We start from the raw sequence: 16,116 nt of genomic DNA, 5'->3' as shown, positions 1-16,116 counted from the left end.
TGTCCAAAATCAATGTTCTCGAGTACCTCTTCTGAGCCAAAAAACATGACTTCCGCATGTACCCTCACATGTGCTCTGAAATGTACCGGCGCATGCCCATTGAAGCGTTGTATAAGCTATATTACCTCTGTGTGGAAACACACTAGTCTGTGACAAACATAGTGTGTCTACTTTTCCATAAGGAATGAACTTGTATCTGCTTTCATTTTGTGTAGTAGACATCTTTCACATTGTACATTATTATGATTGATGTATCATTGATGTATTATTATGATTAATGTTGCATTCAATAAACAAAAATGTCTGTGCTGTATAAGTAGTTGCGGGGAAAAGAAAACCCAAGACAGAATTGTTCTCCTTTTCAACTAATGAAGGGACCTACCCACAATTATAGCAGCACTGTGTTATTTCAATAGACAGCTGGACAATAGTAGTATAGTTGAACTGATATTTTCAACAAAATTATTTTATTATTATACATTTATATATACAACTTAATGCAATCTCAATTGTGTTTCTTTACAAATTCCTTCATTGGTTCTTTTTATTAACTTCTTTTAAGTATTTTGAAGTGCAACATTATTATTATTATTATTATTATTAATAATAATAATAATAATAATAATAATAATAATAATAATAATAATATCATCCGTGTTATTATGCGCAAGTCACCACTTACCTTGTATTACTACTGATGCTGTTCTACAAATCTATTTTTCTACTTTACCGTAAATGCTATTGAAGACTGTGACGTATAAGATCATGGGTGAATGTTTGAGCCGTCTCTGACTTAATTTACTTATGAATAATTATACACAGAACAAGGTCATATGCCATGGCAAGACTTTTATTTAGTTTTTACTTTTAAAACAGTCCGATGAACAGATATGGCTCATAGTCATAATCTTCAAAACTCTGAGCTTGGTAATGTTGGGATGTGTCACATAGAATACAAACGTGTTGCTGGCTTTGTTTTACAATGTATACAATAATAAGACCTCGATAATATTTTTGTTTGGTGAATCTCTTTATGCAGGCATTCTTCTTGTCACGGATTTCTGCCACAGAACAATTTAGTGAACAAAATGTTATTTATCATCAAAGCAAACAAACAAAAAAAAAACTTTGCTTAAAATTAGGTCACATGTTCAAGCTGTGTGAATGATGGACCTTTTTGTGTCATTTTTAAAAGCATTAAAAGTGCACATTTTTCATTTAAATGCTGGATATATAGACTGCATGTATGCTCCGGTTTATTTTTGCTTATTAATAAACCTATTTGAATGCAATTTGCATAATCAGAAAGTAAATGTCTAGGTGTTGTTAAATACACCACTTGCAAGCCACGACTACTGGGAATACATAAAATGATGAACTTGTTTTCAGGCGTGACGTGTTTTGAGGCACGTGTTTGGTGTGTGTCAAGGGTGTTAACCTTGCTTCCGACTGGTCAATTTCATTTCACGCGACGAAAAAAAAATAGAAACCAGTTCTATTTTAGCGACGCAATCTTTTCTCAAAGCGGCGTTGCTCGCTGCTGGTGTGGATCCTCCCATTTGACTGCAGTGACTTCTAAATGATTCGCTCACGTCCAGTGTGGATGCAGCTTTACACCAGCTTGCATAACAAATTGATCATGTGAGGTTCAGCCCACTACACATAATATATCAGGGATTACATTTTTGTCGAACACTTTATCACCTTTTCAGTTAATGAAAATAGTTATTCTTAATAGTTATTTAGTTATAATAGCTATTCATTTAAAGCAAGGACTTTGCTATCTTAAATAGAAGAACAATTTTATAAAAAATGGTCATTCTGCAAAGTATTTTTCTTTGTGTGTCTTACAAAAAAAGTTAAGAACAAAATTAAGAAAAATGGTAGTGAACAGCAGTACAAACTTAAGGAAAATGTTGGATTTGAGAAGATGTCTTAAGAATGTTTCAAGGATACGGCCCGACACATTAGTACAGTGCTGTGTTTTCTATGTTCCAGGCCCCTAAGTCCAACTCAGGGGAGGAGATGATCTCTATTGGCATTGCGTCTCACTACTTCTTTGGGGAGGATCAGAAGACTCCTCAGCTGATGGAGCTACTCCACAGGTTTCCTGACTGGTCCTTCCCTTCCCACTGGGTCAGCACTTACAACCTCTACCAATACTAGAGTCAACACCACACCTACCGACTCAGACAGACTGCTAAAGCTTGAACGGGAAATGCAACAATTCCACAGTTTGATTATTTTGTTTTTATTTAATTAACCCCCAAACATACTTATTTACTAAAGACTGTAAAACGCTGTACTAAAACAGTTATGGGTTAGTGTTAGGGTTTTTTTTTCTCTCTATCCCCCATTTTTCTTTTATACCATGGTTCAGAGGATTAGAGATGGATGTGAAGCCATTCTTGCCTTTTGACAGCTGCTATGATCTCAAATAGCAAAATCAGCCTTTTTTTGGGAGACTACGTGTAATGAGATCTGGCAGTCTCAATCCAGTTCCAGATGAAGAGGCTGCATACAGTAAACTGATTGAGTTGTTAGCAGCTGCAGGGAGGCTATTTAATGAGCATAGAGCCTGTACTATTGTGAGGCACATAGACAGTGTCATACCTGTGGATAAAAAGGGACTTCAGTCGCTAGAGCTTTCCGTACATAAACTTTGCAAAGCACTGAATGCTGTTAGCTTAGATACGTTGTGTTCATACAAGACAAAGAACAGCATTTTTCCAGTGCTGATATAGTTTGAAGTTTGAAACAAGTAAAAAACATAATTTTATGCAAAATTAGACTTTTGCTCAGTCACCATTTAAAACAGTTTTGTTCATGTTTGTGTCTTTGACAAGTGTAGTTCAGGGGACTCTACTGTCTTATTCATTTGGACACGTGGCCATGGAAACGGTCTATACCTAAAATTCTTGTTTTAAAAAAAGATAAATGCTTTTATTTTTTTATTTTGTAAATTTGTGAAAGTAAAGGAGCATGGTACAGGAAACATTGTAGTTTAATGGTTACTGTTTTGGGAGGGCTGTGTTATGCTATTGGACTGGGACACTAATAAAACACATTTTTATTGTCAGACTTTTTGACATGTTGAACATCTGGAAAACCTTGCAGTATGTCTGTTGGAGACTTGAGCCTGAAAACAGTTCCTGTTTCACATACAGGCCTGGTGTTAAGATTTCTTCAGTGCAAAATGTTTGCTTATAGTGCAATGTTAATACATCTTAGCTGCCAAACTGTATGGAGCGAATTCACAAAACACTTTACTGCAAAGTGCCATTAGCACCAAGAGAAACACTGTTGGTTAGAAAAAAAAAAATTAAGAATACCTCCGACTCCTTGGATTGCATTTTTTGGTTGTTTTTGTCAAGTTTTATATATTTTATGGTGGTTTTCTAGTTTTTAAAAAGTTGCACAAATAACACTTTGGAGTATGGCTTTTGAGTTTCCCCCCATAGTCTTGAATAATGACATGAGTTCAGCTTCTGGTTCTGGTGAAAAACCACAAAAGACGGGAGCAAGTCTAGAGTAAAATCATGATATATTTTAATTATTTTGACCCCAACACTTAAAATAATAAGATATATTGCCGATATTTTGGCTGGGAGGAAACTGGGGAATTATAATGTGCTGTTGGTGCTCTAAAGCCAAATATAGCCTGCTAGGATGTGGTTAGAGAGCTGTTTCCATATCTATAGAAAATTGATTACTGCCCACAAATAAGTTTAATATTCTAAATCAGCTTTTAGTCCAACTAGTTCTTGTGGGTACACTACCATATATTTAATGCCATTGCTGGTGATAACAGAAAAGCTTTAAAATGCATATCACATTAGTTTCCCTCCAGTATTTGTATTCCAGGAATGAATTAACCTGCATAGACTCTGTTTAAGTAGTAAGAGAGGCAAAGCTGACTAATTCTAAGTCCTAAAAACTAAGCTGTGAACAAAAAGCTGTCTGATTTTATTGTGTTTTTACTAATTTAAATGTAGTCACTGTGGTTTTATTAAATCAAAGAATGAGGGAATGTCTTATTGGTCCATGGCTAAAATTAAACTCCTACATGGATTCTTAAGATGATGATTAAACAAGACAAGCCGACAAAAAAATAAATAGGCAGGTTAGACTAAACATAAAAGGATAAGTTAATGTACTAAAAAGGTGGAAAAGAATGTTCAATGGATATCAACTAGCCAATACTAGCTTTTATATAGTTCCTAACCAACACTTTTTGAAAATGTGGTGATTGTTGATGTCAATTCTATAAAAAGAGATCAGTGTAGGTAGCATGAGTGTTTTAACATGGTGACTGAACTGAGTCTGATCAAAACGACAGCTCCTGTAGACCTGGATATGGAGCCCTTTTCACACTGGCATGCTTTACCTGGGTTGGAACCTACCCGGGTCAGGACCTGGTGTCATGCGGGTTGGGTACGTGAGTTCACACTGCTTTTGATAAAGCAGGGTCGACCTGGGTGACAGACAAATGTACACAATATGCGTATCAATGCCCCGGAAGCAGCTTGTTACTGACGCTTACATCCAAGCGTCTTTGCATTGAGCAAATGTTGATTAGAGCAAATGTTTCTTCATCCCTGCTGCAATCTGGCTCATTGTGTGTCTCACAAATATGGCTAAACAGAGACATTCATTGCGGAAGTGAAACCTTCACGCAGGTGTGGCTGTTTGTTATTTCGTCGGCTTATGAACGGCTTATTTAAAACTGCTAATCTTATTTAAAAATTTGACACTGTGAGCCATTTTACATTTCTCAGGATAACTTATTTTAAGTGTCTTGTTTTAGATTTAGCTTTTTTGCAAATCAATGTGTTTGTTGCTTTTTTTTATTATAAAATTATCATTTATTTTTCTTCCTTTAAGATTTTGAATTTGTGTATGGTAATTCATAGTAAACAATGTAAAAATGTTTGTTGTAAATCTACTGACAAAAGTAATGGATCTTGCTTCTAGCTGATAGTCTTACTGCAATGGGAATCCATTGTTCTGTGCAAAAGAAATGCACCTACAACATCAAGGGGCAAATTTAATGGACCTGATTCACTAAGCAAGTTTACCCGGTTTTGTTTTACTAAATGGCAAAAAATAAAAGCTTTATGTAACAACATTTAAGTAATGTTCTCATTTAGCTTTGCATGTGTAAGGTGGAAGATAATTTCCCTGGCTCGGTACAGGCGCAGTGTTGGCTACACAAGACCACACCTCAGTCCTAACCTGCACAGTTTCACAGTTTTACCCAAAATGGCTTTTTCTTTTTCACTCCCCCCCCCCCCCCCCCTCCCCCCCCCACAAAAGCGCTGTTGCCCTTCCAAACACAGTCATGTGATCTCACGGGTGAGTTCAAAGAGAAAGGGACAGCTACATCCAGATTCATTTGTCATTCATTTCCCTATTGACATCCATTTTGAGGGTGTGGACTAATTCCAAATGAGTTAGGAGCTAGTTTAATTTGTGAGATTCAAAACCTGCTTTTCCACCAAGCACCACCTTAGGTATTTCTTGCAAAGAAAACTTAGCACTAAGGGCAAAAATGCTTAGTGAATCTATCACAACGTGCCTTCATGTTCCAGATACATTGAAGATTAAAATAGATCAACAAAAGGCTGAATCTGCCATATAGAAAATAACAACACTCGGGCCAGGTTTAGTTAAAGCTGGCTTGATCACAAGTTGCCTTGAAAGCATCTGATAAGGGAAGACCCAACACTGTCAGAACTAGTCTATACTACATGAATAGATCCTTGTACTGGTATAGGGGACTCTCGCATAGTTCTCTACTATATACAATTGTTTTGGGTTGCAGTGGAGAGGTTAACCATAAAATTAAATGTAAAAGAATTAAAGCAGCACATAATCATTAAGTAAAGTGTATAAAGTAGCACATTTCTTTACTACAGAACTTGTCACTTTTTTGTTTCACTCTTTACATTGTTACATGGCTTTTTCCTTAAAGATTGGAGATGGCGTAAACATGATGCCAATTGTGGCCCAATGTAAACTTGCATCACAGGGGAGGTGAAGAATCAGGCTAATAGCTGCTGCACTATTCCCCAGTGGTGCTGTACCTCCGCTGCTATGCAGAACCCTTTGCCTCTTATATGTTGGCAGAATGAACCTTTTCCCACCACCATTGGGTGGGGTTGCTGTCAAAGCATCAGCCAGCCAGCCAGCCAGCCAGTCACTTTGCTCAAGGCCTTCTGTCCACTTTGCTGGGCACTGTGGGCTCTACCATTTAGCAAAGTACAGTCCAGTGGGTATCAATTAAAAAAAAAAAAGATGGATTAAACGACTGCCTAGTCTGTGAAGTGAATAATTGCAGGGTTGTTATAGCTCTAAATTTGGATTGCTTATGCATGCCAAAGCTAGTCTGCTACACGGTGTGTGTGTGTGTGTGTGTGTGTGTGTGTATATATATATATATATATATATATATATATATATATATATATATATATATATAATAATTATACACACACACACACAAGGCAACGTTTCCAAAAGCAGGGGACAATGTTTTTTATTTATACAGCATTAAGAAGAAAATTCTAAATTTTGACTTGCACTCTTAGAGTAAATAATTTTGGTTACTGAAAAAAAAAAACATGTAAAAATGGCTGTTCAAATAAAAGGATGGTTTTGTAAAAAGATTGAAAAAGTTTATTCATTTTGTGTTATTACCTGTCTTGTTTAGTTTCATATAATTATAAGAATTACATCATTTGTATGTATTTTTTGCGTAATGGATTTATTTTAATACATTTTTACTTGACCACAGGCATACACCAACTGAAATCTAGCATATGGAAAAATGAGTGGATAATGCAGCTACAATCTAAAAAGGTTTTAACCAACACATTAACAGTTATGTCTTCCAATCGCCTGCATTATGTGAATATCTAAATAACACAATTCCACCACACAAAAACAGATTAGTGTTAGTGTCACAAGAAATGTTCATGTTAGTTCACTTTTCACATTGGGAGGTGGTTGACATCAACACAGTTTAAAAGCATTAGATTTATTCAAATGGCCTCTATGCTAAAACACAAACACATAAAGTAAGGTTTTAGTTTTCAATAATTTATTGTTACTCGTAATGAACAGAAAACCGTTAAAAAAATTAATAGTACAGAGACAAAAACTATACACTGCATTGAATTCAGCATTTAACCTGAATGTTTATCTGTGTCACAGACAGGCGTTACTTCACTGCAGACCAGACAGATTTGCAATGCCTGATTGCTATCCTAATTTCATGGAAACGACAATTTGTTCAACAAGGAAAAACCTGTTTGTGCCATTTTCCTCATTTGAAGACAGGCTACTTTGTACTTTTTGGAACATTTTTTTCACTGGCATCTACCTGTTATTTTAATGTTCTCTTTAACTATATTGTTATGATAACTTACTCTAATGTTGTTAACCACAAAAGTTTTCAAAATGTAATGTATCAAATTACATAAATACAGCGTGTTTTCTGATTTTTGGTACTTAATGGTTTAACACACCTGCACACTGTAATCCAGGTAATTCAAAGACCTGCAGATACTGAGTTTGGAAATCATTAACCCTTCCCTTCCCTGGAAACTGCTGAGATGTCGGGGTCTATTTTAATGAAGTAAACAGCAGAAGATTTGTAATAGTATCAGCTGAATATTGATCAAATCCATTAGATTTCAAGACACCAAGGTCTCGTCTTCAAAATGGAAGGTAAAGAAAGTTCATCTGACAGGTCAGTTCAGTTATTTTATTGTTATTTTTATTTATTCTGTTGTTGTTTCTGTAACCCTTGGACTCAATATTGATACATTATGCCTAATTTCAGTTAATTTACAGATCACCCTTGTATTCAGACATATTTACATGGTTTAATTAAAAAGCCGAATTCAATATTTCTGACACAATTTGAATTCCTTTTTCACCATAACAGAATAATTTGTTTTACACCACCTCTTAAACAAAATAATGTCATTTTCCATGTTATGTGTTGTCTTTTGTTTTCTAAGGGTGAACTTAAAGAGGAACTTCCTTTATGTTCAGGAAGTTCACCTGGAGAACAGTGTGTTTTCCAATAATTTGTATTATTTCTTTTAAATGCCAAGGTGTATCAGAGGAAAGGTTTCAGGGGGTTTGCTGTGGAACCATGCCTTATTTTAGGATTCCCAGGATGATTCAGATGGCCACTCTGAGATGCTGCTGTTGTAACTGATCAGAAGCAGCTTTACAATCATCCACTCAAAACTGCATGGGTTGGTTTATCTACTTGGAAAAATGGTCCAAATGAGTCGAAATCTATCAGGAATAACGTATTTTCTTTAGTTGGCACAATACAATAATGAAAGAGAACTGTGATGACACAGCCTAGGCAGTAAGAAAAACAAACAGTTGACAGCTGTGTTAATAGTGTCCCTGAGAGACACAACACAGATTAGTGACAGCAGAGCAATCCGAGGTAATGAACCGCTCAGGTGTCTGTGTTTCAATACCAACGGGCAACAGATGAAACAATTTCCTTAAAAAGGATTATCACCGGTTACTGCAGAAAAAAAACCTTTCACAAAACATCAGCATCAGTTAAAACACGGGTCTTCTTTTAAAGCTGGGTTCTTTGAAATGAGTGCAGCATTTTTCCCAGATTCACAAATGTGAATATTTCAAGACTACATATAATCTCTTGCAATCCAGCCTTGTAGCTCTCATCGCCATGTGATTATTACATAAGCAACGTGGCGCTCCAGGGGATAGGCAATCATGAGACAGGCTCGGCTTCATATGCCTTATTTAAATTCAGTTATCTATAGTTGTACATTTGTTTTTCATATGACTCTAATTTCAATCGAATATAATAAACTATTCCTCAAACATTTATGAATGCATTTACTGAAACACATGTCTTCATTCTGTTAGTTTAAAACTTCATTTACATGTTATTTTTTATTTAATAATGTTTTTTTGGCTAGATTATAATTCTGTACAATTTGGGACTTTGTTCTGATTAAATTGTTTAAAACATAACTGTCAAGATTTAAACCAAGTTTGTAAGCTGCTTTCCCTAACTCTATCCCTAAACCTAACCCTAACTGTAACCCTTTGTCTTTTATATTAAGTGATACGAGGTAAATATCATATACTACTGAGTTTCCCTCATGTCTGGATTCATTCTTCAGCTTTATATGAGATGCTCTGTTGTGTAGTCTATGTAGTACATGTTATATTGTTGTAGCAGTAAACCAGTATCTGTCAGCTCTATGTGGCAATATTTTTCATGCCCTTCACCCAGCCAAGTTGACCCTGACCCTGCAGTTTTCAGACGGGGAGTGTCCTATTAAAAGAAAATTAATGTTACTGTTGCATTTTTTAATACACATTGACCAGAATTACTTGTGTGGCTGTGAAAAAATGAGAACAACTCATCACTGTTTTACAATCCTGTCATTAAACTTTCAGATATAGTGTTAACAAATGTAGCCTCCAATGACAAATGTACATACCTTAACCATTACTCAGCAACCATGCCTAAATGACCATCAATTTACATACATTAGTTTATCTTCAACTTATGTTGGTTACACACACGCAGTTATGTGCCTGCAATGAAAAAAAAAAATGTTGTCATCCTGCATTTCTAGTATTTCTGAATAGCATCTCGTACATTAAGCAATAAGGTTTATGGATCCTGATCAGATTTGAACTTGTCTGAAATATGTATTGGAGGGACAGGTCCTACTCAGAACCATTTTACTGTTTGCAATTTTGAAACAAACAAAAGTTGAAATAGAAAAAGGGAAGCATATACAAAGTCAATAAAAGAACACACTTCCTACTATCAATAAAGCTACTCATGCTCTTTACAATATTACCATAGAACAAAATCCTGACTAGTAATGTATGGAGCAGATATGCAGTGCCTGTAAAAAAGGTACATCATGAAATGATCCAGTATGAGATTGTAAAAAGGTGCTGTTTAGAAGGCAACATAAAAACACTGAAGACCTTTCAATTGCATTTACTGGTAAGATAGATGTTTCAGCCTCTCTGGGTAGACACATACACCTTTCACAGAGAAGTTGAAGCAGCCTGAAGAAATTGTGAATAAACTCAGCATCTGTACTGGCTGTCCCGGTCGCATTGGAGGGAAATGCAAGCTGCCACGCCACATTACCATAGTAACCTATTCACTATTTGTAACATTCTCAAGAAAAAAATACAGTAGGTTTAAAAAGTGTGTATATAATATACACTAAAAAATGTCACAAAAAAAAAAATTCCCAAGCTGACTACACTTGATGGTTACTTGGTAACAAATCAAGCAACAGTCAACCCTCCCTCAGCTTTCTGCATAGGGACAGCTTATATAAAATATCCAGTTCAAGGGGCATGCACTTCTGGGATTGCACACTGCGGTTGTGCTAACCTTTGCTGTGAATATCTCATTCATCATTTGGAAGTTAAAATAGAGAGATTTGGCAAACAAACACTCCTGAAGTACTTGGAGACAAGATACTGCTGAGTCAAGATGAGTGAGTTAGCAAGCAACTACTAAATGAAGGTGTTCCCACTGTTCCTATGTGCGTTTAATAAACTATCCAAATCTCACGAGTCATTTCTGCTGCAAGGAACATAAATATAAGTGTTAAATATCTGCACACAAGTGCCCTTACCACAATCTGATATGATTTTTTCTATTGTTTCAATCTGTACTTTGTGCCTCAACCACGGGAACATGCAATTACAGCAGACAAGATTCAACTGTGCCAACACATTGAGGGAAAATACACACTTTATACATATGTATAGCATCAGGTTTGTTTTTATTCATTTTTTTTGGTGAAGTGTCACACATAAAAAGTACTGAAAACAGTTTAGTCTTAGTTTTAAACAGGATGTATTATACAAAAAACACTGGTCATCCAGGAATTAATATGAAGCACTTATATACAGACTTGTGAGAGTAAATAAGGTTACAAAATCAAGCAAATGTAAATCATTCAGGTGCTATAAAAATACATTGGTCAACCAAGGATATACCAGATAAACACATACGTGATCTTTTAGAACTTTCTACAATTCTCAGCTTACTTTGTTAATATATGGAATTAACTACTTTTATTCTCCAGTGTGCACATAATGATGTTTGTCCAGAAAGAAAAAGGCACTTAAACAAAACTCTAGACCAGAGGAATAATTTAGTCAGTTTATATTTAAACAAGAAAAAGCTACAACATTAACTTGCTTTGAATACAATATTTGCATAGACAAAAACAAACAAAACAGTAGCAAGTGATTCCTGATTAAATGAGATACCATCCATTTGGACAGATAATTTCACTTCTTTGAAGCAACAGCAAAAGATATGACTTAAAAGCAAGAGGCCTCCGAGTGTATTTTTGTGCAGGAAGCATCTTTGGAATGGTGTCCACATGCACTTTCTGGAGTTAGACTGGGATAGTCCTTCTAAAGCTCAGTGTCCCTATATTTTTGTGGATTTACATAATAGCCTTGCTTTGTCTGGTGTGCCAGCTGTCTGCGGTACTCTTCTTCCTCCTCATCACTGTGGTAGTATGTTCCATCAGCAGCATGGGGCTTAGGAGGTTTCTGTGGCTCTGGTCTGGAGCTGGAACTGAAAAGATAATTTATTTGTTAATTGGAAAAGCGCTGTCAAAGTGGTAGTGACCCTCCTAAATTGACAGAATATTTGTAAATGCATGTGTGTAAAAATATGTGTTTTTCTTATTCAAAGTGGTAACTACTTCACTTTGGTAATGGGGAAGAGATTGCCCTATTAGGTTTGAATTGATTGTCTTTTAAATGAATGAGATGCTGCAAGGTTTATCACAAATGAACTCTAGACATATTCTGTAAGTGAACATGCAGGTATTGCATACAGACAGACAATCTTAAAATTCCCTAACCAAGTTTTTCACAATTTGATAAAAAATCGACTTTCTCTTACCCTATTGGCTGTGGTCGATTCTGCTCTGGGTTTTGCAATTTGATTGGGACAGCGTATAGGTCAGGATGCTTCTGGGCTATTTCAAGCTACAAAATAATGAAAAAAAATAACAATTTCCGTTTTAACATTAGTAACAATTGGGCTATATGCAAAAGTAACACACAGGTAGTTCTAATCTGCCTTTATTACACAGTGAAGAATGGTCTCTCTCCATGCAACACGGAATGCAAGGAATTTCAGCATTCAACAAAAACAAATACTTAACCTCCTGTGTTTCAAACTAATTCAAACTGTCCTTTAACACATAGCAATACTGATTTCAGGTATAAGAGAATGAATGCAAAGCTCACACACCAAAACACTGATCAGCATATATGTTACTGTTTAATTAATAAGGATTTGTCCAACAAAAAGGGCACATTTTCAGCAGACAAATACATAAAAATAAGCGTTTTTTTTTCTCAGTTAAATTTTACAGATGTTTAATTGCATCTGTCACATCAAACTAATGAACAGTTCACTGACCCTTGCATTCTGGGCTTCCTGCAGTTCTTGTATCCTTTGTGCCCTGGCTTTATGGTCCATCTTTTCAAAGGCTTTCACCTTTCCCAGCACAGACTTCACTGCCGGATCATGGACACTGTCCTCGGGGGCATCCTCTTCTGGAGGCTGGCTGCTCGGAGGTGGTGGTTTGGCAGCTCTTGTGAAGGAAGGTTTTAGTGCAACGGGAGGAGGCTGGGTCTTCCCTCCTTGAGAGTCCTGGCTTCTGGGGTGGTCACTGCTGGCAGGGCTCTGGCTGCTGGAGTGAGAATCGTACTGCTGCCTGGGCACGTCTTCTCTGACTTTTGCCTGAATAAGGAAATACAGTAATACTGTAAATATTAATTCTGAGTATCTCATGAAGGGACTATGTGGTCATGGAAAAGCTTGTGCTTTTTGTGCTTTACATGCCATTCATTTTTACTCATGAAATGTTTATTTGCAAATTCAAAATTTTAGCCCTATTCAATGGCACACCTAACAATTCAGGTCGTAACATGTAGTTTTATTTATTCCATTATCCACAGCAGTTTGGAAGCTTACACTGAATAAACCTAAGCTGTACATTTGCAACAGACAAAGAACATTATTTAGTACAAACCAATTTACAGCTTTGAAGTTCCCTTGAGAAAGTCCAAGCCCGCAATGCCACATGCAGTTTGTGGAACTGCTTTCAGCAATGCTTGCTTACCTTTGGTGGTTCTGGTCTGAATGAGGGAGGGGGGCTGGGTTCTCTCAGCATCTCCCTGCTGGCTGCTCTTCTCATATTAGATCTGGGCTCTGGACTGTGCCTCTTCAAGTTCTAAAAGGAAAGTAGAGCTGTCCGTTAGCAGTGCTTGATACAATTATGGACTGCTTTTCATGGTTCCATATTTTTAACAAATGATTTTCTGTTTTTCTCAATTTATGAGATTCATGATATTCACCTTGTGGAAGAATACCTTGAAAACAGGAGATAATATTCTGCTGGTCATGATTTTTTTTGTATTTTTTTGTATTTCCCCAGTCACCATATATTGCATATTATATGCTGCTGTTTCCATATTACTTACATTTCGAAAAATACATCCATATCCATATACACAAGAAAATCATGCACCGCTATTTTGTTGTGGAAACCGCAAGTTTTAACATACACCGCAACTTATTACAGTTGCTTCAACTGTTAACCCTTTGCAGTCCATTTATTAAGTGCGTGTCAGGTCCAATTTATTTTCACACGCGCAGTTAATTTTAGACGCGCTGTTTAAAAGTATTTTTTTTCCACAGTCAAACGAGTTTAAAAGGCCCTGCATATCAACAAAGCACTCACTAGGCATCTCCAGCCCCGCCCCACCCTTTCGTTCGCTATAGCTTTCACATATGCTAAGAAAAAAAATAATAATAATAATAGTCGTACATACCGATCAATCATCTCCTGATCACTCGTTTTATCACCAAACGCCTCAATAAATGCGATCCAAGTCATTATTTTATTACTATAACATCTGAAAAAAGCTCTGCAAATGTCCGTGATATTCTCTGAGCGCTGATGCAGTAACAGCCAGCTTGTTTCCTTATGGCCGCCATTATCTGATGCCAGGGGCAAGTATGACTATTCATGAGATACGTCCTTATTTTTTTTTTTTTTTCGGCTTGTCTCGGCTCCTGTCGCTCCCACTCGGCCATTGAATGGTTTTCTCGGCTTTTTCCGGAGAAAAAACGACTAGAAACCCGTTTTTTGAGTTTTTTTGATGATGTCGGACAGTGTCCGACATTGGACCGGATAGGAATAATTGCAATGTCGGACCAGGTCCGACATAGGACCGCAAAGGGTTAAAGACTGCAGTGACTTTTTATTGATTTTGTATCTTCGTTACAAAAGATATCTATAAAAAAAATTAAAAAAGGGAGAACTGAAACAGGAATGGAAATGTCATCCTCACATTCTCTGTTGCTAGCATGCCACCTCATCCTCCACAGCCAATCAGTGAGTCTTACTCGTTGATAGGTTTATGCTACGCATGGTTACAGCAATAAAAAGGATTGTGTTACATTGTGGAAGAATTATTTGCCAAAAGTTTACGAAATGCACAAAACCCAACTTTGTGAATTGCTCCTGTGAGCAAGGTCGGGTATCTGTGTTTCTAACAGATAACGTTCTGTACATTACAAAAGTTTGGGCAGTTTCTGGAAGGCTTGTTTTCAAATACAGTTCACATCACTTGCAAGCAAGTTGCGGCACAAGATCAGATATGAACCGATTTGTCATAGTATGGGAGCAAGTATTGCTCCCCAGCAAGAAAGACGCAGCACAAGAAATATTTGAAAGCAGTCCATTTCAAACTGAAGCTCTTGACCCAGTACCAGCACTGACTAGAATTTAGAACTCGTGGTTTGGAACAGTATTGTACCACAGTGATCAAATTCACTAGTATGAACGTTTCATTGAGGCCGAAGAAGAGCCAGCAACTTCAGCGAATGCTTACTGAATTGTCTCAAGCGTTGCAAAATTAAAACTTGAAGAATCAATTTGAATTTGTTGCTGTCTGCAATCAAAGGTTTTGAGAGTAAGGCACAGAATAACAACCCGAGCACTGAAATATTTTAACACTTTGTTTCAATCTGTTTTGATACAGCACAAAAGTTGAAAGGATACTACGAGCCTAATCAGGTTACTGCAATTGGAAGATGCAGACCACGTTTTTCTCGGAGTGGTCTCACTCAAATTTGATGAAGAACGTCGAAGAGGAATATCACACATTTCTGAGTTACAGCTCGGTTGGTGCAGAAGCAAATCATGATGTAGATGCTGCAAAGTACTGGTTTATACAGAAAGATGGCCAGCTTTAGCCAAACTTGCAATAAGATATTTATCCATTCCGCCACATTCAGTTGATGCCGACAGACCTTTCTCGATTTGGCCAAGTTGTTAGAAACCTGACTAAAAGCCTCAAAAGGAGAGATCAGGCTGCAGCTTAATGCATTCTTACACCACCGACGTAATGAATAAGAATGAAATACCAAAAGGAGCAGCCGACTGACTAAACAGAGACTCTTCAATGTCTACCTGCAAAACAGCAGTAAAAGTTTGCATCTAAAATGTTTGGTTTCAAATGATGACTTGGCAAACAGTGATAAGGACTGTCTCTCGAATTATACAAATGCTCTAATAATCTGTTTATTTCTCTTTTTTGAACAAATACTGTGAATCCATTTTGAAAGCAAGTATATAAAGGCAGCCTGTTTGTATTATTATTATTTTTTTTTTATGGTACTTGAACTGACTGAACCAAAACCGAAACAAGCTGTGGCCGCAACTTTTGGACTAAAAAGAAGACACTTAGGCCTTGTACACACACAGCCTAAATGCGTGCGAGTTCACCTTTTGCTCTTAATACGGTTTAAGTACACACAGAGTTTGGTTGCAAAAGGCAGCGACAACCGCACTAGTTAATCCGGTTCAGAACAAGTAGAGAGTTCTGTTATTAATTCAGGTTTGGTTACTTAATGCGCAGCAACTGATGGTAAATAGTGCTTACATATAATATACTTTTTGTATTTAATCAAAGTACAGTTGTATAATATTCTGTATAATATTCAAAAACACAGCCTCCATGCTG

The 16,116-nt window shown here is 36.7% G+C and overlaps 2 protein-coding genes across 11 annotated transcripts in view; one reads left to right on the top strand and one right to left on the bottom strand.

The window, feature by feature from the left end:
• LOC117411709 (endoplasmic reticulum metallopeptidase 1-like) overlaps nucleotides 1–6,668 on the top strand; it is a 32,644-nt gene extending 25,976 nt beyond the window's left edge. The window contains exon 15 of the mRNA XM_059035251.1: nucleotides 1,999–6,668. Within this exon, the coding sequence (XP_058891234.1) occupies nucleotides 1,999–2,166 (168 nt within the window). The 3' untranslated portion in view covers nucleotides 2,167–6,668. The remainder of the gene's footprint in view (nucleotides 1–1,998) is intronic.
• Nucleotides 6,669–10,813: 4,145 nt separating this feature from the next.
• Nucleotides 10,814–16,116, bottom strand: part of LOC117411683 (tight junction protein ZO-2-like) — a 46,301-nt gene continuing 40,998 nt past the window's right edge. For all 10 annotated transcript variants that reach the window (XM_034019355.3, XM_034019357.3, XM_059035232.1 and 7 more), the window contains 4 exons: nucleotides 13,206–13,316; nucleotides 12,500–12,823; nucleotides 11,975–12,060; nucleotides 10,814–11,641 (listed from right to left, as the gene is read on the bottom strand). In XM_034019355.3, the coding sequence (XP_033875246.2) occupies nucleotides 11,476–11,641; nucleotides 11,975–12,060; nucleotides 12,500–12,823; nucleotides 13,206–13,316 (687 nt within the window). In that variant the 3' untranslated portion in view covers nucleotides 10,814–11,475. The remainder of the gene's footprint in view (nucleotides 11,642–11,974; nucleotides 12,061–12,499; nucleotides 12,824–13,205; nucleotides 13,317–16,116) is intronic.

This window comes from Acipenser ruthenus, chromosome 1, assembly GCF_902713425.1.
Source record: "Acipenser ruthenus chromosome 1, fAciRut3.2 maternal haplotype, whole genome shotgun sequence".
NCBI classification, from domain to species: Eukaryota; Metazoa; Chordata; class Actinopteri; order Acipenseriformes; family Acipenseridae; genus Acipenser; species Acipenser ruthenus.
This window is presented reverse-complemented; position numbering and strand designations above follow the sequence as displayed.